This window comes from Nomascus leucogenys, chromosome 16 (assembly GCF_006542625.1).
Source record: "Nomascus leucogenys isolate Asia chromosome 16, Asia_NLE_v1, whole genome shotgun sequence".
NCBI lineage: Eukaryota > Metazoa > Chordata > Mammalia > Primates > Hylobatidae > Nomascus > Nomascus leucogenys.
In genome coordinates this window covers 13,037,028-13,061,594 of record NC_044396.1, presented here as the reverse complement: position 1 = coordinate 13,061,594, position 24,567 = coordinate 13,037,028, and the positions used below count along the sequence as shown (strand labels likewise).

The 24,567-nt window shown below is 41.8% G+C and overlaps 2 protein-coding genes and 1 non-coding gene across 9 annotated transcripts in view; 2 read left to right on the top strand and 1 right to left on the bottom strand.

The window, feature by feature from the left end:
* Positions 1–24,338, top strand: part of NDUFAF6 (NADH:ubiquinone oxidoreductase complex assembly factor 6) — a 184,336-nt gene extending 159,998 nt beyond the window's left edge. For 6 of the 7 annotated variants that reach the window (XM_030795491.1, XM_030795489.1, XM_030795486.1 and 3 more), the window contains one exon: positions 5,592–6,497. In XM_030795491.1, the coding sequence (XP_030651351.1) occupies positions 5,592–5,720 (129 nt within the window). In that variant the 3' untranslated portion in view covers positions 5,721–6,497. Of the gene's footprint in view, positions 1–5,591; positions 6,498–23,951 lie in introns of those variants that run through there. The other variant, XM_030795485.1, reaches the window with a different exon arrangement.
* On the top strand, positions 2,991–3,097 carry LOC115830776. The gene has a single exon (XR_004026315.1). It is a non-coding gene; the product is annotated as a U6 spliceosomal RNA (small nuclear RNA).
* LOC100593783 lies at positions 21,023–21,943 on the bottom strand. The gene has a single exon (XM_012496138.2). It carries the CDS (start codon positions 21,940–21,942, stop codon positions 21,112–21,114), a length of 831 nt encoding a protein of 276 aa, XP_012351592.2. The 5' UTR covers position 21,943; the 3' UTR covers positions 21,023–21,111.
* Positions 24,339–24,567: the final 229 nt, after the last annotated feature.

Sequence of the window (24,567 nt, the reverse complement as noted above, 5' to 3'; positions counted from 1 at the left end):
GAGAAGGCTGTATAATTAGTGAAGCAGATGTGTATGATCTGTTTTTATATTTTATAAAGTTCCCAATGAACTTCTTTAGTTTGGAGCCTTTGTTTTTGTTTCCCTCCCTCGTGGTGGCTTTTGTTAGTTACTGATGCTTTTGCTGAGGGTCATTACTGTGTTTCTCAGAGGCAGGTGAGCTGAGTTTTTAGCACTAACTTTGCAGCCAGATTGCATTGGCTTGAATCTGTTTTGCCCCTTACTAGCAATGGGACCTTAAATTCCTTAATAACCACATTCCTCAGTTTACTCTTAGGTGAAATGGGAATAATAGGAGAAACTACCTTGTAGGATTGTTAGGCTGCTTATAGCTATGTAAGTATTACTATTCTTTTCATTTTTTTCTCCATTGTGACCTGACCACATTGTAGCACTAGTTCCAGAACAGTGGTTCATAGCCCACTGCTGAGCTGGTTGCAGTAGGGTAAGCTACTGGAAAACTTTTTAAAAATATAGATTCCTGGAGTCTTCTTACTTAGTAAGACTTTTGGGATCGAGGAGGAGGCCAGTTCCTAGGAGAATCTGTGATTTTAAGGAGTTGCCCAGGTGATTCTGATGCGTAGACAGGTTTGGGAACTGTTGTTCTAAAACTACATAGAGAAGTGATAATTGCTACCAGTTACTTAGAACCTTTTATGAGACAGGCCCTGGGTTAGGTCATTCCATCATTATTCCTAGTCTTCCTAGCAAAAATATGGTTACTTCATTTTATAGATAGAAACAAAGGTTCAAAGATTTGTAGTCCTTGAAAATTGTAAACTTACACATTTTCTGTAATACCAAACGTATCTTCTACCTTTTCCCCTGAAATATACTTAGAGATTCATTTCGATCCCTTCACACCCTCTGTCTTAGTGTTCAGGTCTGCGTGTGTGAAGTCATTTTGCTTCTTAATTGAGCTTTTGCTAATTATAAAAGTAGTACATTAATATTTTAAATTTTCATAGTGTAAGAGAATACAAAAGAAATTAGAGTTCTCATAATTCCACCCTATCTAATGTCTGTTCATCTTTCTGAACCTTTCATATACATATAATCATACATATATTTTGTGTATGTCAACATGTTATTCTGTATCACCCTGTTTAGTGGTTATTTGATGGATATACCATCAGCTGTTTAACATACTAAGTAAGCTTCGTAAAGGTTAAGGACTTTGTTTTATTAACTTCTGTGGAAAAAGGTGGTTCTCAACCCTGGCTGCCCATTAGAATCACTTGGAGAGCTTTAAAAAGACCTAAACAATGCTTGGCCACCCCGCTCCAGACCAATTATATTGGTGGACTCAGGCATTGATACTTTTTAAAAGCTTCCCCTTTTACTTTTCTTTCTTTTTTTTTTTTTTTGGAGGCAGTTTCTCACTCCATCGCCCAGCCTAGAGTGCAGTGGTGTGATCTTGGCTCACTGCAGCCTCCGCCTCCCAGGTTCAAGTGATTCTCAAGCCTCAGTCTCCTGAGTAGCTGGGATTACAGACGTGCACCACCATGCCTGGCTAATTTTTTTGTATTTTTAGTAGAGACAGGTTTTCCCATGTTGGCCAGGCTGGTCTTGAACTCCTGGCCTCAAGTGATCTGCCTGCCTTGGCCTCCCAAAGTGCTGGGATTACAGGTGTGAGCCACCGTGCCCAGCTTTTTTTTTTTTTTTTTTTTTTTTGAGACAGAATCTCATTCTGTTGCCCAGGTTCCCAGGTTGGAGTGCAGTGGTGGAGTCATGGCTCACTGCAGTCTCAACCTCTCAGGCTCAAGTGATCCTCCCACCTCAGCCTCCCAAATAGTTAGTAGCACAGGCATGTACCATCACACCCAGCTAATTTTAAAAACTATTTTTGGAAGAGATGGAATCTCAGTATGTTGTCCAGGTTGGTCTTGAACTTCTGAACCTAAGCAATCCTCCAGCCTTGGCCTCTCAAAGTATTGAGATTACAGGCGTAAAACACCGTGCCCAGCCCCCTTTAGTTTTAATTGTGAGGTATGGCTAGGCCTAAAAACCACTATCATAGACCAGTGGTTCCCAAAATGTCCCTGGACCAGCAATATCTACCTCACTGGGGAACTTGTTAGAAATGCAGATCTTGGGCTCCCCCACAGACCTGCTGAATCAGAAACTCTGGGATGGGGCCCAGCTCTCAGCTTCTGTTTTTTTTTTTTTTTTTTTTTTTTTTTTTTTTTTTTTTTTTTTTTTTTTTTTTTTTTTTTTTTAAGATGGAGTCTTGCTTTGTTGCTCAGGCTGGAGTGTAATGGCATGATCTCGGCTCACTGCAGCCTCTGCCTCCCAGGTTCAAGCGATTCTCCTGCCTCAGCCTCCCGAGTAGCTGGGATTACAGGGATGCGCCACCACGCCCGGATAATTTTTATATTTTTAGTAGAGGAGGGGTTTTGCCATGTTGGCCAGGCTGGTCTTGAATGCCTGACTTCAGGTGATCCACCCACCTTGGCCTCCCACAGTGCTGGGATTACAGGCGTGAGCCACCGTGCCCAGCCCCAGTTCTCAGTTTCTGTCCTGTGCCAAGAGAGACTAGAGTGGCAACATGGCAATTCCTGAGGTACTACTTCTGTCATACACCCTCGTTCCAGCTTGGACAGGGCCTCTTACTTGTTTTATATATGGGGCATCTGTTAATTATTTTGTTCAAGGAAAGGATTTGCAGTTTAAAAACTCTTTGAATATGACTAATCTAGGTATAGTATATTCTTCATAGATGAGGTTTCAATAATTTATATTCAGAAATTTGTAATGTCTTTGAGAGTTTCACAGTTACTCAGTTTATTTACCATTAGCCAGACTTTACTTTGAACCAAAGCCTGATGTAAAAATACCCACTTGAGTTCTAATTTTGAGGTCACATTTCCTCTGTATTTTAATGGAATTTTGTCCTAATCCTAAAAGCAGTACATTTTCATAGTAAAGATTTGGACAATATAAACAGTATTAGGAGAAAATATCAATCACCCATGCTTGCTTCGGCAGCACATATACTAAATTTGCAACGATACAGAGAAGATTAGCGTGGCCCCTGTGCAAGGATGACACACAAATTCATGAAGCATTCCATTAAAAAAACAAAATCACCTATGATTCTAACACCAAAAGATAACTGCTAGTCATTCTGGGGTTTTTGGAAATGAATTTTTATGTATAGTTGAAATTACACTTCATATGTTAGTGTACTGTTTATTGAGCATTTTTTTGAATCATTTAAAAAAATGTATAAATGTAACACTTAATGGCTATATAATATTCTATTATGTATCTATACCTTAATTTTGTTAACTATTCCTTATAATTAAATGTCATAAAGCTATTAAAATTAACATAATTCTTACAGATAGCAAGTTGATCACAGTATATTAAGGGATAAAAAAGCAAGTTACAGAACATGAAATAGCATGATCTTTCTTTGCAAAGAAAGGGAACATCTGAAAGGAAGTACACTAAAATATTTTCAAAACCAAGAGAACATGTGAAAGAAAGTACACTGAAATATTTTCAAAGTTTTTTATTCTCTTTTAAACTCGTTAATATTTGCTATATATTAAATGAATATATCTGTCTAGGTATATATATTGCAATGTATAGCATAATAAACACCCATGAACTTACCACTCGAGCCAGGAACTAGTCTGTCACCATTAAACTGGACTCAAGTTTTTCCCATCTCATTCCCCTGCCACTGTCTTCATTTTTAGGTAGCTCTCCTCAATTTTGTGCATATTATTTCCTTGCTTTTATTCCAAGAAGGCTTTCATCATTTTATATATTCCTGAACAACATATTGCTTAGTTTTGTTTTTGAGCTTTATAAAAACGGATCATTTTCTATTGATGTCTTTTAGGACATGTGCACACTCTTAATGTTTCTGAGATTTGTACATATTACTGCATCTACCTATAGTACATTCACTTCACTGTAGTATAATATTAATATTTCATTGTACGATTCCTCTTTTTTTCGATTAAAGAATTTCTGTATTTTTTTTTTTTTTGAGATGGGGTCTCTGTCACCCAGGCTAGAGTGCAGGCTCACTGCAGCCTTGACCTCCCAGGCTCAAGACATCCTCCCACTTCAGCCTCCCAAGTAGCTGGGACTATAGGCGTACACCACCACAGTCAGCTAATTGTTTTTGTATTTTTTGAGAGATGGGGTTTTGCCGTGTTGCCCAGGCTAGTCTTGAACTCTTGAGCTCAAGCAATCCACCTGCCTCGGTCTCCCAAAGTGCTGGGATTACAGGCATGAGCCACCGCGCCTGGTCTCTGGATTGTTTCTAAGTTTCTTGCTAATATAAAACAAGGCAGCTGGGACATTGATGCATGTGTCTCCTGTTGTCTGTATATGTAAGTTTAGGGTTTTAAAAAGTAGATAATGGCCGGGCGCGGTGGCTCATGCCTGTAATCCCAGCACTTTGGGAGGCCGAGGAGGATGGATCACGAGGTCAGGAGTTCAAGACTAGCCTGGCCAATGTGGTGAAACCCTGTCTCTACTAAAAATACAAAAAATTAGCTGGGCGTGGTGGCGTGCACCTGTAGTCCCAGCTACTCTGGAGGCTGAGGCAGAAGAATTGTTTGAACCCAGGAGGCGGAGGTTGCAGTGAGCCGAGATCATGCCACTGCACTCCAGCCTGGGTAACACAGCGAGACACCGTCTCCAAAAAAAAAAAAAAAAAAGTAGGTAATGAATTTGTTTGTATTTCACTCATATATTTATAAAAGTATAGGAAAAAAAGTCTGGAAGAAAATATTTTTTGTTTTTGTTCTCATCTGCATATTCTAAAGAATCTATAGTCATAATCCCTGCATTGATAGAGTTCTGTGCTGCAGAACTCTAGGGGGCGCTGCTTATGTGGACTGAGGAGGTCTGGTGCCGCTTAGAAAGGTGGAGCACAAAACTAAGTGACCTGCCTGTTTAACAAAAATGTTATTAAAATAAAATAAAAATTTATAAATTAATCAAGACAATTGAAAACCAAAAAAGAAAGATACTGCACGTCGTTGGTGTTTTCTGTCCTGCTGCTATCCTTGTAAAAACTTTGTCAAGTTTTTTGTGGTGGGGAAAGGATGGGGTGATAATTTTGCCTGGTTGAAAATCATGTGCTCTAGCAACAACGTGGAAACCTGTTCAACTTCTTCACAAAATAATTTCTTAAAAGACAACTTGAGCTCCCCCTCATGGTACACTACATTTGGGGGATCGGGGTGGGGATGTTTCATTTTCCCTGATTGAAACGGCCTTTTTGCATTCCACCAAATCTAGTAATAAGGCCAGGCAAACATGATTTTGCTAATCCTTTTGTCTTGACCAAAGCTTTTTATATTATGAGCAGAAGAGGCTTGGTTTTTCTAGTACTAGCTCTGTGATACCCTTTTACTGGTCTAATAGAAACTTCTTAGATGTCTTTTTCTTTCTCTCTTTTAAAATTCTCACTTAAATTCTTATTATATAGAAAACCATCTCAGGGAAACTAAAATAGCTAAATACTTGTAATTATTCTTTAGTTTTTTTTTTTTTTAAGTCTTGATCATTTTATGATCTGGTGATCACTATTCTCTTTTTTCCAGGTTTCTCTAGAGGACTTTCTAAAGAAAATTCAGCGAGTGGATTTTGATATATTCCACCCATCTTTACAGCAGAAGAATACATTACTTCCATTATATTTGTATATTCAGTCATGGAGAAAAACATATTAAAATAACTTCATGGCACTGATGTTAATTCTAGTCTATTAGTTTTATAAAAGTTAGGATTCTTATTTAGGAACAACAGGAAATGACTGTTAAGGAGAAAATGAATTTATTGGATGGGATGTCAAGTAGCTCACAAAATTGATGAGAAGTTGCCGTGGGACTAGGGTGCCAAGACTGCTGAGATTCTGGCAGAGGCATCGCCATTGGCACCCCCAGCCCAGACAGTGTCTGCTATGCTGTCTCTGGAAGCTGGAGCTCCAACAGGGAATATCGGTGTAGCTGTGCATAGGCCATAAGCCACATTTGAGCCAGTGGGCAGGGAGAGGGAATGCCATCCTCCCTTCACCACTGGGGAAGGAAATGGGAAAGGGCTCAAGTTATCATAGGGGCTTACATGCTGAGCAGCTATAACCTAGGTGTTCAGAACACCTGGAAGATGCATTTATTTAGGGGTCACAAAGAGTGAAATTAATATTTGAGGAGTATCAGTCACGTGTTGTGGGCTTTATATCCCTAACATTTAATTTTTACAATCTTGTGTAAAAATTTATCCGTGATAATAACGTAACTTCTTTAAGGTCGGAGTGGCTGGCAAGAGCAGAGCCTTAATTTGACTTTAGCTCTGGCTGGTCTGGAAGCTTTTACTTTTTGGTTAATCCCACTGTCTCACTCTGTCATTCAGCATTATCATGATCGTGAACAAAATTGTACTGACAAAGTTTGTATAAGTGATATGAACGGTATTGTATTGAACATCCATTAAAGGGTTGCTACACTTTATACTGTACATTCTGCGCTATACATTATGCTTCCCAGTGATGAGCACTGTGCTGTATACTTGCATCAGTGTTCTCATTTGGTTAAACCTATGAAATAAGGCACATTTTTGTTCATTAAACTTTTAAATTGTTTGAGACCAGCCTGGGCAACATCCAAAACCCCATCTCGACCAAAAATACATAAACTAGCCAGGTGTGGTGGTGCATGCCCAGCTGCTAGGAAGGCTGAGGTGGGAGGATTGCTTGAGCCCGGGAGGGTGAGGCTGCAGTGAGGCATGAGTGTACTCCATCCTGGGTGACAGAGCAAGACCCTGTCTCAAAGACAAACGAATAATAATTAATAATATAAAACTTTTAGAAAATGCGTAACAATTGGAAAAACCAAAATTTTTTACGTTGCTGGTAATTGGGCGATCTGACTCTGAATGAATCTCACTCTCAGGACCAGGATTATGCCGGTTTCCTTTTTCCTGTATTTTCAGTAGTCTTGTTTTCTGCCCCATTCGGCTCTACCTCATTTAAGTCTTTGGTATCGGCTATGAATTAGTGCCTGCTTAAATTGTGAGTGGCTTAAAATGTTACATTTTTGCAAATTCAAACTGAGAGCTTTTGGAGCACAAGAATACATTGTTTCATTCATCTTGACATCACCCCCACCACACACCTAGAATGGCTTCTGATTGAGAGCAAGTAGAGATTAATTAATGTATAGTTGAATGAATGTGCATTGTGGTTGTATATGCTAGTAGACTCTTAGTTGGTACTGATGCTGAAAGTATATCCCATTCTTTAATTCTGTGGCTTTCGAGAGCCATTCAGCTTATCTTCAAATGAAAATACAAGGAAATGAGGCCGGGCGTGGTGGCTCACGCCTGTCATCCCAACACTTTGGGAGGCGGAGGCGGGTGGATCACCTGAGGTCACGAGTTCAAGACCAGCCTGGCCAACATGGTGAAACCCCATCTCTAGTTAAAATACAAAAATCAGCCAGGCATTGTGGCGGGAGCCTGTAGTCCCAGCTACTCTGGAGGCTGAGGCAGGAGAATCACATGAACCTGGGAGGTAGAGGTTGCAGTGAGCTGAGATCGTGCTACTGCACTCAAGCCTGGGCGACAGAGCGAGATTCCATCTCAAAAAAAAAAAAAAAAGGAAGAAAATACAAGGAAATGGGACATGTTTCCTCTTGGGATTCTGAGTGATCCAGGGTTGAAAAGTTCATTAGAGAGTCTTTGTTAGGGAGCATTGTCTGCAGGTCTTCCCAGGTTTAATTTGGCAGCAGTCATTTAAGCGTCTTCGTTCCTTTCTAAGGGTCTTAAAAGGGGGGTTTAATTACGCGACTGGATTAGTGGATTCTTTGCTGGCTCAGAAGCCAATTTATTAAGTAAATAATTTCAAAATACTTTCTAAACCATTTTAAATTTGATGCTTATAGATTTGGATGAACTAAAGTTACCAATCTAGAGATTCAAGTGGAGTCTTTATCAGTGAAATTTACTGTACTATTAATTTCCTGGTGTAAAAGATACTCCCTTAGATGATGCTGGCATTCTTTTTGATTTTTTCAAATCTCTGGGTTTTTATTAGAATATTTTAAAGGAGTCAGATACATTTCCAAACCATTTTAGATGTGCTTTGTTTTGAAGAAGTGGATAGCAGATAACATATTAAGTATAAATTACAGATTATTCTCAATGTAGGTAAAGTTGCATATCATTATGAAATAAGTTTTGGGTAGTTCTCAATCAATTGGCAATATTCTTTCTCTGCTTGTGGTTGAAGCTCTCCTTTTGATGAAATTGAATTCTTGAGAAATGTAACTGTAGCTAACACTTACTGAACACAAACTCGAACAGGTGGTGTACTTTGCAACTTTTATGCTTTAACTCTCACAGTGAAGTAGGCCTTTATTTTCCAAATGATAAAACAGTCTCAGAGATGTTAAGTTCAAGGTCATGGAGACATTAGTACTAGAGCTGGATGCCAAATCCACATTAGTTCAATGCCAAAGCCCATTATTATTTTTTTTACCATTCTTGAGATTGTCAAGTAAACTGCCAAGTTTAAAAGCTCAAAGGCACAACAATTTTTACAAATAAGTATTACTGCTTAAATTTCAGATACAAATTAGGTTAAAAAAGGTAATTACTACATAAATTCCAACTACAAATTAGATGAGAGAGAAATAAGCAATTGAAATAGGTGTTAGGTGCTGGTCACTGGGTGTATATGGTGGGGGAGTGTGGGGGATACTTCACCGGCTTGGCAGTCAAAGAAGGTTTCCCAGAGGAGATGGCATGTGAATAGTGTCAGGAAGATTGGGTAGGACCCAGGGCTTGGGGAGGGGGTGTTGACGTTTTTGTGGGGAGGTCCTGGCTGAAGAAGCAGTGTGTACAAAGGCCAGGAAACGGAATGGATGGTCTATGTCAAGACTCTTGATTTTTTTGCCTTTAACTTACTTATGTAAAAAGAACAGAATGTTCAGAGTTCTTAGGAAAGTTTGTGAATAAAGTGACCACATCCCCTGATCTACTGAAACACTGAATTAAGATCAGAGACTTGTGAGTTTATATTTTTTCCATTTCAGCAAATCCCTAGGTGCCCTTGGATTTGTTTTAGCTCATATAAATTGGACTTTTCTGAAGATATTGGCTTAATTGATTGCCTTGTCCAGAAAGATCCTTAGAGTTGTAAACATTATGTGGTTCTTTACTGAAAATAAAACAAAACATCCTACTGTTTGTTCCTGCAAGGAACACAGGTTCAGAATTGGGAAGGGTGTTGGAAATGGGTCAGAAGGAGGGGAGAAGAGTTGAGGGAATGCATTAAAATAATTTTGACGCTTCATTTTGCCTACTTTTTTTTATAATGAATTTTTTTTGGGTGGAGGGAGGGGAGGGGAGAAGAGTTGAGGAAATGCATTAAAATAATTTTGACACTTCATTTTGCCTACTTTTTTCTATAATGAATGTATTTTTTTGGATAACTACAAAGTTATTTCTTAAAAGTTAGGACTCTCCAAATGAGAAAGATGCTTGTAGAATGTGAAGGTGATTAAATTTATGGAACAATAAATAGGTAGACATACATTTTCTATCATATCAGTATATACTAGTTAAGAGTTTGCTCAACAGCAAAAAGGAATATTTGGCACAATAAATTATTAAATATGTAACTCATTCTGTAGTATAAGCTGAAAAATACAAAGAGTTATTAGCTACAGGACAGTAGAGTATTGTACAGTGATGTGAAGTACTTTTAAGAGTGTGGGCTGGGCATGGTGGTTCATGCCTGTAATCCCAGCACTTTAGGAGGCCGAGGCAGGTGGATCCCTTGAGCCCAGGAGTTCAAGACCAGCCTGGGCGACATGGCAAGACCCCATCTCTACAAAAAATATAAAGATTAGCTAGGTATAGTGGTGAATGTCTGTAGTCCCAGCTACTCCGGTGCCTGAGGCGGGAGGATTGTTTGAGCACAGGAGGCGGAGGTTGCAGTGAGCCAGGCAAGATCGTGCCACTGCACTGCAGCCTGGGCGACAGAGACCCTGACTCAAAAAAAAAAAAAAAAAAAGTGTGCGTGAACTCCAGAGGAGCCCGTGTGGGTTCAGTCCCAGCTCTGCCACCCTAAGAGTTGTGTAACCTCAGCAAGTTACCCCAAGCCTCTGTTGCTCCATTTGTAAAATAGGCAAATCATATCAACCTCAGTGGTGGTTGTGAGGAATAAATGAATTTCTCCATGTAAAGTGCTTAGAATAGTGACCTACATCTAGTAAAAAACACACGTTAATATTATTGTACAAAAGACAGACTGGAAGCCTGAACCAAATTAGGCCTGCAGGCATATTTTGTTTTGCAAGCATGGCATTTGAAAAAGAATGAGAAATTGAATGTTTTAGACAGGATGTGTCCTCTCCAATTGGCCACAGGTCCAGGCATGAGCTATTATCTCAAACTCAGCCTGACTCAAACATTCATGTTACTTGCTTACTCTAAGTACTTGTGCTTGTGACCAACTGGTTCAGGAGAATCGGTGCATGGTAGATTAATAACAAGGGATCTGCAATTTGAGGCTGACTTCACAACGCACAGCCATGCTTTCTCCCAAAATGCCTGTTGTCTTTTAACTAGTTACACATTTCTCCCTCACTTAGGCATATTACTTGAGTGTAAGACAATGTTTTACTTGTATACCCAGAACCTAAAGTAGATCCTGTTGCTGCTCCAAAAGACCTTGTGGTTCGAATGAACATGCTGTAGTATCATGTGGGCTGGGGGCTCTCAGGAAATGTAAATGGGGGTTCTGTCTGATACGTGAAGGACTACCTGAATATGAGAAAGATGGAACTGGAAGAGTCTGTGTCAAAGCTGTGGTGTCTGGGCAACACATGGGACGTTCAAGAAACCAGGTCATTAAGTACAGCTGGAAAGCAGAGTGAGGAAGAAGTGAGGCTGGAAGGATAAGGAAATCATAGGCCACATTAAGGTGTTTGGATTTTAAGAGTGACATGAGATTTGAAAACAAGTACTTCTCCACAGGTGGTCCATAACACATGTATTTTGTGTATATCCTAATGGAGATTATCTACAATGTTTCTAATGTAATCATATCTTTAGATAAGCAGTGCCTTTTGAATCAGATATTAGAATGCTTTTATTGTTATTTGATAAGTCTGTGGGTTGATATTTTATTCCCTTCCACAAATACTGTTTTCCTGTAGTGGCTCACGCCTGTAATCCCAACACTTTGGGAGCCCGAGGTGGGTGGATCACAAGGTCAGGAGTTCAAGACCAGCCTGGCCAACATGATGAAACCCTGTCTATTAAAAATACAAAAATTAACCAGGCATGGTGGTGGGTCCCTGTAGTCCCAGCTACTTAGGAGGCTGAGGCAGGAGAATCACTTGAACCCAGGAGGCAGAGGTTGCAATGAGCTGAGATCGCGCCACTGCCCCCCAGCCTGGGTGACGCAGCGAGACTCTATCTCAAAACAAAACAAAACAAAAAAACAGTCCTGCCTTGGTGTACTCTGTGTTTTCCCTTTTATTTTTAATCACGATTAATCTTCCCAGCTGCTTAGTTATATAATAATATCCTGTGTGTTTAAACACAGGCCTACATAATGAATTTCTCAGAAAGCAAGTTTAAGAGCTTTTTTTTAAAAACCACAGGATCTCTTTTATGGACACCACAAGGATTCTTTAGGAATACAACATTGATTTGAGAAGCTATTTCGCTATGTCCTATATTTGTTTCTTGCTGCAGTCTTTTTTTTTTTGAGACGGAGTCCTGCTCTGTCACCCAGGCTGGAGTGCAGTGGCATGATCTCTGCTCACTGCAAGCTCCGCCTCCAGGGTTCACGCCATTCTCCTGCCTCAGCCTCCCGAGTCGCTGGGACTACACGTGCCCGCTACTACGCCCGGCTAATTTTTTTTTTTTTTGTATTTTTACTAGAGACGGGTTCACCGTGTTAGCTAGGATGGTCTTGATCTCCTGACCTCGTGATCTGCCCGCCTCAGCCTCCCAAAGTGCTGGGATTACAGGCGTGATTCCCTGCACCCAGCCTCTTGTTGAAGTTTTATATGATGTCAGTTTTCTAAATTGATTAAGAAATTTCTCAAGTTAATCAACATAAAGACGCTGCCTACATCCCTTTCTTGTAAGCTGTTCCATTTAAGATGTTAGAAATAGATCTGTTTGAATCTTGCTTTGAGGGAATGTGTAATACACTCTTTCTTAAGAGGTCATTTGAAAAATGAATATGTTTATTTTCTTCTTACACAACTAACTCCCATGTGTTCATTGCAAAAATCATGGGGAAAAAAATAAACACAAAAGTGTAAAGGGAAAATATTTTAAAAGTCACCCATAATTTCACCAGGTAAGAGATAGCCACTGTGATATTATTCATTCGTGTGTGTGTGTGTGTGTGTGTGTGGTGTGTGTGTGTGTGTGCGCACGCGTGTGCATGATTTCTGGCTTATAATTCCCATAGCCCTTGTTACAGTCTTTTGTTACAATGTTGGAGGGCTTTAGGCCTCAGAAGCAGGCCTCGGAAAACAATCTCTCTGACCTTCTGCCCTCCCTTCACCTGCTCCTTTTTTTTTCTCAAGGCAAGACTCTAATCTTCCCTCACCTTTCTGATTGTGGGTGATAAGACTCCCATTTCAGAAGGGGTGCTGCCTCATATGCTGGGGGAAGGAATGCTCCTCAGAGAAGCCAAGAAGAATCTAAATGGATGGGCCTTGCTGGGTTTCCTCAGTCTACGAGCTTAGATCATACCCTTTTTGTTCATTCATATTTCTGCACAGTTGTCAATTATGCCTATCCCATGAAGTCTCCATAAAAGGCCAAGAGAACAGGGTTTGGAACGTCCAGATAGCTGAACATGTGGAGGTTCCTGGAGGGTGGAGCTCCCAGGGAGGGCATGAAAGCTTCATGCCCCTTCCCCCATATGTCACCATGCAGCTCTTCATCTGTATCCTTTATAATGAGCTAGTAAACGTGTTTCCCTGAGTTTTGTGAGCCTAGGCTCTAGCAAATTAATTGAACCCAAGGAAGGAGTCATGGACACCCCAATTTATAGATGTTTGGTCAGAAGCACAGGTAAAACAACCTTGGGCATGCAATTGGTATGGGAAGTAGGGGGCAGTCTTGGGGCCTGAGCCTTCAACTTGGATCCGACGCTGTCTCTAGGTAGATAGTGCCGGAATTTAATGGGAGGTCCCCTGGCTGGTGTCCACTGCAGAACTGATGGCTTGCTGGTGGGGAAACATTTCCACATATTTCTACTGACAACCACTATTAACGTTTTGGTCTATGTCCTCCTCTGTTTTTTTTTCCCCCTTGGCATACATATAAGTACATTCTACATGTTGTTTTTTAGTCTACATTTTAATTTAGAAATACAATGTAGAAAAGAAGAGATTAGAAAAATATTCTTAATTTTTCTGTAGAAGATGTTTTATTTAGTGAGAGTATATTCTTTTCTCTTATTTTGCAGTTATAATCCAACTGTACTTAAGGCCTCCCAGCCTTATGAAGTCTACCTTTCCTTTAATAACCAAATAAAGTTGCTTAAGCCACCATCCCATGGAATATTCTCTGGAAAGCCAGCATAACCTTTGCTAGTATTGATAAGGATTTTTAGGGTGGGATGGAACATGGGATTTATATATTTCTGTCACTTCTAGGTATAGTTTCATTTGCCTTTATTATGGGTGAATTTGAGCACCTTTTATATATTTAAAAGCCATTTGTTTATCCTTTGATTTAGTTCTTTATATTTGTCCCCTTGAAGGTGATAAAACCTTTTCTCCCACGATTGCTTTTAGTACTTTCATGTTTTCATTTCTTGCATTTAGATCCACATGGAATGAATTTGAAGCAAGGTGTGAAGTATGCATCCACAGATGGTTGTCCACTTAAGCCAATACCATCAGATTTGAAAAGCCATTCTGAGCATGTATCTGTACCCAATTTCTATATGTATCTGAGCCTGAAGGGTATTTATTTTATTTTGAGAAATGGGGTCTCACTCTGTTACCCAGGCTGTAGTGCAGTGGAGTGATCATGGCTCACTATAACCTTGAACTCCTGAGCTCAAATGATCCAATGATCCTCCCACCTCAGCCTCCCAAGTAGCTGGGTCTATAGGCATGTGCCATCATGCCTGGCTGGCTGGCTGGCTGGCTGGCTTGCTTGCTTTCTCTTTCTTTCTCTTTCTTTCTTTCTCTCTTTCCTTCCTTCCTTCCTTCCTTCCTTCCTTCCTTCCTTCCTTCCTTCCTTCCTTCCTTCCTTCCTTCCTTTCTCTCTCTCTCTCTCTCTCTCTCTTTCTTTCTTTCTCTTTCTTTTCCTTTTTTTTGAGAGACAGGGTCTCACTATGTTGCCTGGGCTGGCCTCAGGTAATCTCCCTGCCTTGGCCTCTCAAAGTGCTGGGATTATGGGTGTGAGCCACTGTGCCCAACATGAAGGGTATTTTAAATAAATTAAACGAAATCACTTTTAAAAGAAATGTTCTCCTAAAACCCTTTTATTAAAAATAAAAACTCTGAAGTGGGTAGTCACTCTTCACTTGATCATTTTCATAAATTTAGGTTTTTTAAATCATTGTCTAAAGTGGGGTAGTGTAGAGTCTAGGGAAATCAAATTTCAGTCAATCCTTTCAGTTCTCTCTTTCACTGTGTTTAATGAGAATGAGAAAAATAAGGCATTTTCTCTTTTTGGTTTCCTTTTTTGTTTTCCTCCTTCTCCCTCTTCTAACAGTGAAAAGGCAGCAGAAACAAGGAAGATGATAAATTCTAGGCTTTGAGGAACCACACTGCAAGTTAGCACGCTTCCGAGCAAAAATGACACATTCTATAGCTCTGAATCATCTTGACTATCCATTTTGTTTTTATTTTCTTGGTTTTGGACAGGTCCAAACTAAAACATTTTTAGTTTGTTGTCCCATCCAGTTTCCTGATGGGTTACCTCAGATGTGAACCATAATAACCAGGAGAAGTGGCATGCTGGGCCCAGGGCCCAACTGACGAATGTGAGGCCAACTAATAACTTAGCTCCTTCTAAACTAATATCCATTCAAAAAAATTTTCAAGTCTCATTTAATGTGGATGGAGCTGGTGCCAGGGAGGACTATTTATTGAGATCTTAATTCACAAATGTCTCAAAGCAGTTTAAAATGTTCTTGATGCTACATAATGAGGTAGAAACCTGTCCAACCGCATACCAGATGCATGGGCTGGGGCTGGGACAAATTACTTGGCCAATCTGGACTTCCATTATTCATGACTCCAGGAGCTCCTTCACTCATGAACTGTGTACCTAGACAGAGACACAGCTCAGGACAGGCATTTTTATTACCTTTGTGTCCCAAGGAGAGGGCCTCCTTTTTTGAGAGGCTTAGCATATGGGACAAGAATGTGGTTCTGCAACTGGGCAGCTTGGGTTTATATGCTGGCTCCTCTACTGCCTACTGATTGAGCACTAGCAAGTTATTATATTTAACCTCTCCATGCCTTAATTTTCCTGCCCGAGGCACTGTCTTCCTAAATCTATCTTGGTGAAACCAGCTTTAGCTGGCTGTTCTAACAGCCACCTAGCAGGGCCAGGGGGAGCAAAGTCCAGCTTCAGCATTTGGCCTCTGTCCACACAGAGGGGAGGGGCTCCTGGTTACTGCTGGGCAGGGTGGCAGTTCTGGATTTCCACTAGGCCTCGTTACTGTTCCTTACGGCCTCCACTGACACCGTAGGGAGGTGGCCTCATTGTCACTGGGCTATGGTGAAAGTCCTGACTCTCCACTTGGCCTCCTCTGACACCACCCCAGCAGGGAGGTGGAGGGAATGCCTTGTTACAGCTGTGAGTGGGTGGAAGTTCAGGCTCCCAGTGTGGTCTCCGCTGAAACCATGGGGGCGGGAGCCTTTTGTCAGATGAGGATGAAAGAACCACTCCCTGTGGCTTTTGCTGATACCACACCAGTGGAGGCGAGGCCCCTTGTGATAGCCTGGACTCCCACACCCTTGGCTGGTGTGGGTGGGAGTGGACCATAGGTTTTTCTGTGCTATTTAGCTGGAGTAAGTGGTTACTAAGAGTTTTCTGTTTTGTTAGGCTGCCCCTGTCCTAGTCCTTTGGCTAGAGAAACAGGCTTTTGTCGGGGATTTTTTATTTGCTCCTGTTGGCATTTCTGGGTTGCCAGCTCCTTTAGTCCAAGTCTGGGGTACAGAAAACTCATCACCAGGTTGTTCCTTGGATCGCAAAGTCCCTGGCCAGTCTGCTTTCTTACCATCTTTCAGCATCTTATGCATGTTTATACATAATGTCCAGGGGTTTAGTTGTACTTAGTGGGAGCAATAGGGAAAAGTATATCTACTCCATCTTCCTGGAAGCAGCACCAGGATATCACTTAAAAATACTATGAATAGTTGGCTTCATGTTTTTGGCATTGTACAGTGATCCATTTACTGCTGGTATGCTGAATCCCCCACTAGAACAGTGTCTGCACATGGTAGGAGCTGAATAATATTCACTAACTGAGTGAATCCCCATTTCACAGATGAGAAAACTTAGGGAATCAAGTAATTTTCCCCAAATCACAAAGCCAGCAATAGGAAGAACTGGGGTTTGAATGTGGGCAGTCTGATCCCAAAGCTCAAGCTCTCAGAAGCATCACTGGGGCAGTCATGAAATTCAAGGCCCCTTTTGTTCTCTTAGGACAATGAAGGAGTGAGAGGGCGCTTCCACTTGAGACAGTAACAACACGACACTTTTCTACTGAATTAAGAATGAATGTCCTTGCGTTCTGCAAGCGAATGCCCCAGGCTGTCATCTCTCCTTCCATTCATTGCCAAACTTTCTGCCTGGTGTCCTAATTACTCCATAATTTCTGTGCAAATGGGGTTCCACTCCAATTTCTTTCCTGCAGCTGCCTTTTTTTTCAGCCCCAAAGACCAAATTCAATAGTGTCTTTCCTAATTCTCATCCTTTTAGGTTTTTCTGCAGTATTTCCTAATGTTGTCTACCACTTCCCAATCTCCCTACTCTTGACTCTGCTTTCTTGGTTTGCTCTCCATCCCTCTGATTGCTTTCTGTCATCTTTCTCCAGCCATCTTCAAGCTGGTGGAATTCCTCAAGAGTCCTCCTTTCTCTTCATTGTGCACAGTCTCATTGCTAGTTCATCTAAGCTCACTTAGATGACTCAACACTCGCTTATTCACTCACTGTTCATTTATTGAGCACCAGGCACTGTTCTGTACTCGTGAACAAGGTAAACAAGGTGGCTGTTCTCATGGAGCTTATATCTAATGGGAGACACAGAGGTAAACAAACAACAACAATGACGGAGCACATAGCATATCAGCAATATTAATCACACTTGTAAACTTTTGTATGCATAATCCCAATTGTCTGTTAGGTTTAAAAAGTATAGAGGGTAAGAGTTGCATTATCTACAGAAGACTACTGCTACCACCTTATATGCAGTCGTATGATGGTTTGCTTTAAAGCTCTGCTTTCACATAGTTGGTCTTTAAAAATTCTATTGAATTAAAATTATAAGATATTGGCTCGGCATGGTGGCTCATGCCTGTAATCACAGCACTTTGGGAGGCTAAGGTGGGAGGATTACCCGAGGTCAGGAGTTCAAGACCAGCCTGGCCAACATGGTGAAACCCCATCTCTACTAAAAATACAAAAATTAGTTGGGCATGGTGGTGGGCACCTGTAATCCCAGCTACTCAGGAGGCTGGTCATGAGAATCGCTGGAACCCGGGAGGCGGATGTTGCAGTGAGCCAAGACCATGCCATTGCACTCCAGCCTGGGTGACAAGAGTGAGACTCTGTGTCAAAAAAAATAAAAAATATATATATATATATCATATATATATTTTATATATAATAAATATATTTTATATATATTATATATATATAATATATATATCTATATATATATATAATATATATATATATATATATATATATATATATATATATATATATATTATATATATATATATTATATATATATATGATATATATATTATATATATGGATATATATATGATATATATATTATATATATATTATAATATATGGATATATATATATGGAAAAAATAATATATAATATATATATTTTATATATATATTATATATATTATATATATTATATATAAAAAATATATATAATATATATAAAATATATATATTATTTTTTTCCAAATATCTTAATTCACAAATGTCTCAAAGCAGTTTAAAGTGTTCTTGATGTTACATAATGAGTTAGAAACCTGTCCAACTGCATACCAGATGCCTGGGCTGGGGCTGGAACAAGTTACTTGACCAATCTGGACTTCCATTATTCATGACTCCAGGAGCTCCTTCACTCATGAACTGTGTACCTAGACAGAGACACAGCTCAAGACAGGCATTTTTATTACCTTTGTGTCCCAAGGAGAGGGCCTCCTTTTTTGAGCGGCATAGCATATGGGACAAGAATGTGGTTCTGCAACTGGGCAGCTTGGGTTTATATGCTGGCTCCTGTACTGCCTACTGATTGAGCACTAGCAAGCTAACCTCTCTTTGCCTTAATTTTCTCATCCATAAAATGGCCTAGTGACAGTGCCTACTTCCTAGAATTATCATGAAGTTTAAGTTAGTTAATAATTGTAAAGTGCTGAAAATAGTGGCTGGCACTTACTAAGTGTACATGTGTGTTTTCCATTTTAATCTATTTATATACATACTGTGTCACTTTCAGAGAAAACCAGGTCACTAGATTTTATCTCTGGGAATCTTGCTAACATTAAGCTTTGAAATTTGATATTTTCCATCTTGGATGCTTTAAGATTTCAGGTTATCAAACAAATAAATTTAAGAAAGTAAACACATTTTTACTTATTCTAACTTCAGAGAATGAGCTTCTAAAAGTGAGTGTTGAGTTTCTTTCTGCTTTGGACTATGAAATTAAAAAGATATACATAAACAAAACAAAACAAAAATCACATAAAAATCCATGAATTCAGAAGCTGTATTTGAAATAAACAGGCTAGATGGCAGATAATAAATATATACTAAAACCATTAACATCACACATAAGGATTATAATATATCAACAACTTCAAGCTGGGCAGAGAATTTCTGGTATCACAGTTCACTTCTATGGGTCTTTGCAATTCAACTGAAATTAAACACAGAAAAACTCTCTATTGGTTTTGAAGCATATCTCCCATGATTTTTTCCTATTCCTCTCCCGTCCCCCAATCATCTGCCCTTTATTACTTGCCTTGGTCAGAGGGAGAATATAATTTTAGAAAAACACAAGCAGTAAAAAGCAATTTCTATACCAAGGAAATAATAATGGTGATAACCCAGATCACACAGAAATTAAATCTACCCTCCTTAAACAGTAAAACCAGCTAGCTTTGCATGTGTTCATATCATATGGCTAATATTAAAGCATAAGGCAAACCGGCCAGGCGAGGTAGCTCACGCCTGTAATCCCAGCACTTTGGGAGGCCAAGGTGGGCAGATCACGAGGTCAGGAGATCGAGACCATGCTGGCTAACATGGCGAAAACCCGTCTACTAAAAAAAAAAAAAAAAAATTAGCCGGGCCTTGTGGCAGGCACCTGTAGTCCCAGCTACTCGGGAGGCTGAGGCAGAAGAATGGCGTGAACCCGGGAGGTGGAATTTGCAGCGAACCGAGATCTCGCCACTGCACTCCAGCCTGGGCGAAAGAGCGAGACTCCGTCTCAAAAAAAAAAAAGCATAAGGCAGACACTACCAGCACTGCACCCTCATTAGCCAGCCAGCTTGGCAGACTTACCACCCCCACAGGCTGTCCTGGAGGTTCCTATGCCTGCAGTGGGAGCTAAGAGATCAGCTGTTTCCCCAGAGCTGACCCCAGTAACCTTTGCAGCTTCCCTGAGGGCTTCAGGGACCTGTACCCTGTTTATGGGCACAGAGAAAATGGCTCATGTCCTGGAAATACTCAGCCTGGCTCCATTGGGCTGTAAGTAGTTCCTGGCAAAATTCATTAGGTAACAATTTGGATGGTGGTGGAGATGTGTCCCTCCTACTTTACCCAAGAGGTGGTAGCGGTGTGGCCTGTGGGAATTCTGAGGGCAGCGGGCAAAAGTCATTCCGGTCCCAGGGCTCAGCTCCAGCAGTGCCCAGGGGCATCTCAGAAGCAGCTATATCATCGTCTGTACCACCCCACGCCCTGTGCTTATTTAGGGCTGAGATCCTATTGGGAGGCATTTGGGGAGGAGGTGAGCTGTGCTGGCAGAAGGTTCAGGGCTGGTCACGGGGGATTTTCCTGCCACTCACATCCCCTTCTTTCAAGTCTTCTTTAACTCTGCACAGATTGGAGTAACAGAAGATGCTGGTTTCCACCTCATCATTTTTTACCTTCTCACCCCCAGAAATTAATCTTTGCACAAACCTCAGGACCAGCACAATGCCTGTCTCAATAAAATGTTAGTTTCCTTTCCTTCGGTATCTCCTGCCTTCCCCTTCCTGGCCACCTACTAAGACACAGGGCCGTTATGTTAGGGTGCCCTACTTTGCAGCACCTCCAGACCTGCCCAGGGCTGATCCCCATGCCAGAACCCTCCCTGTCCCCATAAGAACCTGACTATCCTTTGTTTCATTCCCTAAAAGCCTTACTTTTCAAGGCTGAGGCTGCAGCATCCTTTATACTGGTATACACTTTCGTGTTTACAAGTGTCATTGGGCGTCTACTGGTAGTCATCTTAGTTACCCTTGTAACAGAGCCCTTAGATGTCAAACCAAAGCAGTGACTGACACTGAGATTTGTGGCTGCCTGGGTAGGTAGAGAAGAGAAAAAGCAGAGTTGACCATGTTTCTCAGCTCACAAGTTCCTATGATGGCTTGGAAGCCCTGACCAGCATTTTCTTCTGAAGCAACACCCTCGTGGTATGTTCAGCCTTTTTCTAGACCTCTCCAAGACAGAGAAATACTTGTTGCTCCTGCATTGAGGTTGGGCAGATGGGCATTACTGGGGTACTAGTGGCCAAGTTGCCCTGATCCACCCATCTGAGACCAGGTATGTGTGTGGTGGTGCAAGCCACTGCTTTTTCAGGCTGGTGCTGCTGGATGAGAAAGTCCTAAAGTTCTATCATTGAAGGAGCAGCACAAGGGTGAGGACAAATACCTTCACAGGCAGCAAGAAAGTGGTACACAGCAGGTAGGGCAGTGGGCACCTGAGGGAAGAGCAAGGCCCGAGGAGTGAGGGGAAGCAGGCCAACCTCGACGATCTCCTCAGCACCCGAACGCCAAGGCTGGGGAGATCCTCGAGGTTGGCCTGCTTTCCCTCCTTTTCTTACAACTTCTGGAGAAGCGTGAGCCCTCTGTAGGGAGGCGGCCAAGCTGGCAGGCGAGTGGGCGAGGGTGTCATTGCATACATGGCTGCGGGGACCGAAGCTAGGAATAGACGCACTGAGGGCTAGGAGGGCCCCCACCGGGCGGAAGGATGCCGGATCGCGGATCGCTGCCGGGAGCTGTGCGAGTTCGGTGCGGCTCAGCCCCGACGGCGCTTTAGGCGGGTCCCCTAGGTTCTCACCCTTGCGCGCGCAGCCAGGACAGTGTTTCTGCGCTTCCTGAGGCCAAAGCGGGTCTCCCCGTTTTTTCCTCTGGGGATGCCAAAAGCCACTGGAAAAGACAGGAGACTGTCGCCCCGTCGCATTCTCAGCAAGATGAGGCCCGGTAGGCAGCGCCACCTCTCCCGAGAGCCCGCGCGCCGCTGCACCAGCCGGGGAGGGACTGGAGGTGAAGTCGCAGGTGCGCTCCCCAGGGAATGTCCGGGTTCGCAGCCCACGCGGCACCGCCCCCGCCTCGCCCCGCTGCTCCTCCTCCCCCATTTCCAGGTGTCTCCTTTTCCGCTTGCCTCTTGAACGTCCCCCTTCCGCAGAGGTCCTGCGAACCCCATCCACTGCCATGGCTCATTCTAACACCACTTGGTGTCTTTTTGCATAACACTTAAAATAAAAATGGATCTGAATCTGATCCCGACTTCCAGCTTACAGGACATGTAGAGGACAGAGGCACAAGTGAAAGTCCACCCAAGGAAGGCAATCAGCAAAGCCAGGGTGTGGGGAGCTCTCTCCAGAGGGTAGGGGAGAAACCCAAAGAGTAAAAGAGACTTTAAAACCTGCCAACCAATCCCAACCTGTTGTCCTAATTTGAATCCTGATTCAAATCAACTGCTTTTAATGGAAACTTAAAACTTTAATGGAAATTTGAACTTGACTTGATATTTGATATAAGAAATCATAGTTAATTTTTAAAGGCATGATAATGGCATTGTGCTTATTTTTAAAGGATACAGTCCTTATTTTTAGAAATTCAGACTGAAATATTTATGTCTGGAATTAGCTTCAAAATAACGCAGGGAGAAGTGGGTAAGGGTTGGGATGGAACAAGGTTGGCTGTGATTTGATCGTTGTTGAGGCTGGGTAATGAAAACATGGGAGTTCGTTCTAGAATTCTTTCTACTCTAGTAGATTTTTAAAATTCTCTATAATAAGGTTTTAAAAAGAAGGAGAAAAGAAAAAATGGATATATTCCAGCTGATTAGTCTCAATGTTTTCAGGACCACATACAAGTAGGGCCCTGAAAATATGTTAATTATGTGACTTAAGATCACCTGGTAGTCCTTTTCATTACTGACTTGTGCGACTTGTGTGGCTCCTGTGCTCTCATGCTTAATTGGATTGGTCTTTAATCTGGGGCCAGGGAAGTGTTTGACCTGTGGCTGAGATTTCCACCTCTCTGCATTTCCCTTCCTGAACACTAACCAAAAGTGGCCCTGGGTTTCTAACCACCTGAAGATGACTTTCCATCTCCTCCAATGTCCTATGTCTAAAACTGTACAGCCTTATGCACTACCTCCTAACTTCCCCATTTCTATGAATAGCAGAGCATTTCCTCTGCCTCTGTCACAGACTAGAAGCCATCTAGCCATTTTGACTTCTCCCTCCTCTTTTCTCTGTCCCTCCACTTAGTCACCAAGTTCTATGGATTCCTTGTTCACTGTTTCTCGGACTCATCTCTTCCTCTCCACTCTCATTGCTATTGTCTAATGCCAGATGTGGATTTTCTCTGTTACATTTACTTCCTCGCTGGTTTCCTGTCCTTAGAGTCCTCCTTCCAGCGATCCCACCTGCCACTGCCCATTGGAGGGCCCTTAGATCAAGGGCCTCATGTTATGATTAGGCTTTGCAAACTTCAAATTCCTTCTTTTACAACCTCAAAAATTTCATTCAAAGAAAGCAGGAATGATTATCAGGCAGCCAGCAACCCCACCCCTCAAATAGAGTCTAACGTGAAAAACATTATTTCTCAACTGGTAAGCAAACACATCCCTCACTGATTGTTGGTAGGTCAACAATGGCCCAGACTTGGACAGTTGACAAGCAGAACCCAGGGTCACAAGGATCCCATTCATGTGGGTCAACAGACAAATGAAAGAGCTCAAATGACAGAACAGTCCAGAGATTCCTGCTGATTTTTCTAGCGTGCTCTAAAATGGAGCGATACACCAGGTTCCTAAACCATGGACACAAGACGTGGCAAATGACTTTCAGATATGTGAATTCATTCATTCAGATGAAATTTACAATAATAAGTCATTTTTAGTTATTCACTTAAAATCATCTTTATTAAGAAAAAAGTACATTAAATAAAATTAGGACCATACAGGAAAATTCAGTCTGTCCGGTCACCAGGGCCAAATATGCAGTCTCAAAATGCTTGGAATGAAAACAATATTTCTCTGATGCCCCCAAACAGACATTTATTATTTTGTCAGCCTAGATTAGCACTCCCTTTTTGGAGTTGGGATTTTATCCTCCCCAGGCAAACCATAAGCATCTCTCGGGGCATGGGAATGTTTCCCTAGAATTTTCTAGTTGGCTTGGTGAGTAAGGGTCCTCTTTCCTCTCTGCAGGAAATTAAGGATGCAGACATTCAGGGCGTGTCTTGCACAGCCAGCCAGCCTGGGAAAATGAAGCCAACTGGGAGAGAGATTTGAAGGACTCTGGTTCTAGGCATGCCCACTTCTCCAGGTACTTGAGCTTGGAAACCTTCTTGCTTAACTAGCTCTAGGCCAATCTTGCTTCACTCCAGCACGCACACACTTCTCCTTGAGCTATTTTGAATTACCAGAGGAGAATCTTTGACAAACATAGGCCGATGTTAGTGTGACTGGGCAACTACACAAAATCAAAATCAGGAAAGGAGAGCCACTTTGCTGGAGTCTCTCAGAAGGCTGGTGGGGAGGACTCTGGGGCTTTGAAATCTCTAAACAAGAGTGGTGACTCACCTCTCCTAGAAATTGCCCTGGTTATATCATAAAAGGGCTCAATTTTTTTTTTTTTTTTTTTTTTTTTTGAGACGGAGTCTCGCTCTGTCGCCCAGGCTGGAGTGCAGTGGCGCAATCTCGGCTCACTGCAAGCTCCGCCTCCCGGGTTCACGCCATTCTCCTGCCTTAGCCTCTCCGAGTAGCTGGGACTACAGGCGCCCGCCACCACGCCCGGCTAATTTTTTTTGTATTTTTTAGTAGA

Coding starts and splice junctions, on each gene's coding strand:
- LOC100593783 (XM_012496138.2), bottom strand. CDS start 21,942: ATGGCAGTGGATGGGGTTCGCAGGACCTCTGCGGAAGGGGGACGTTCA.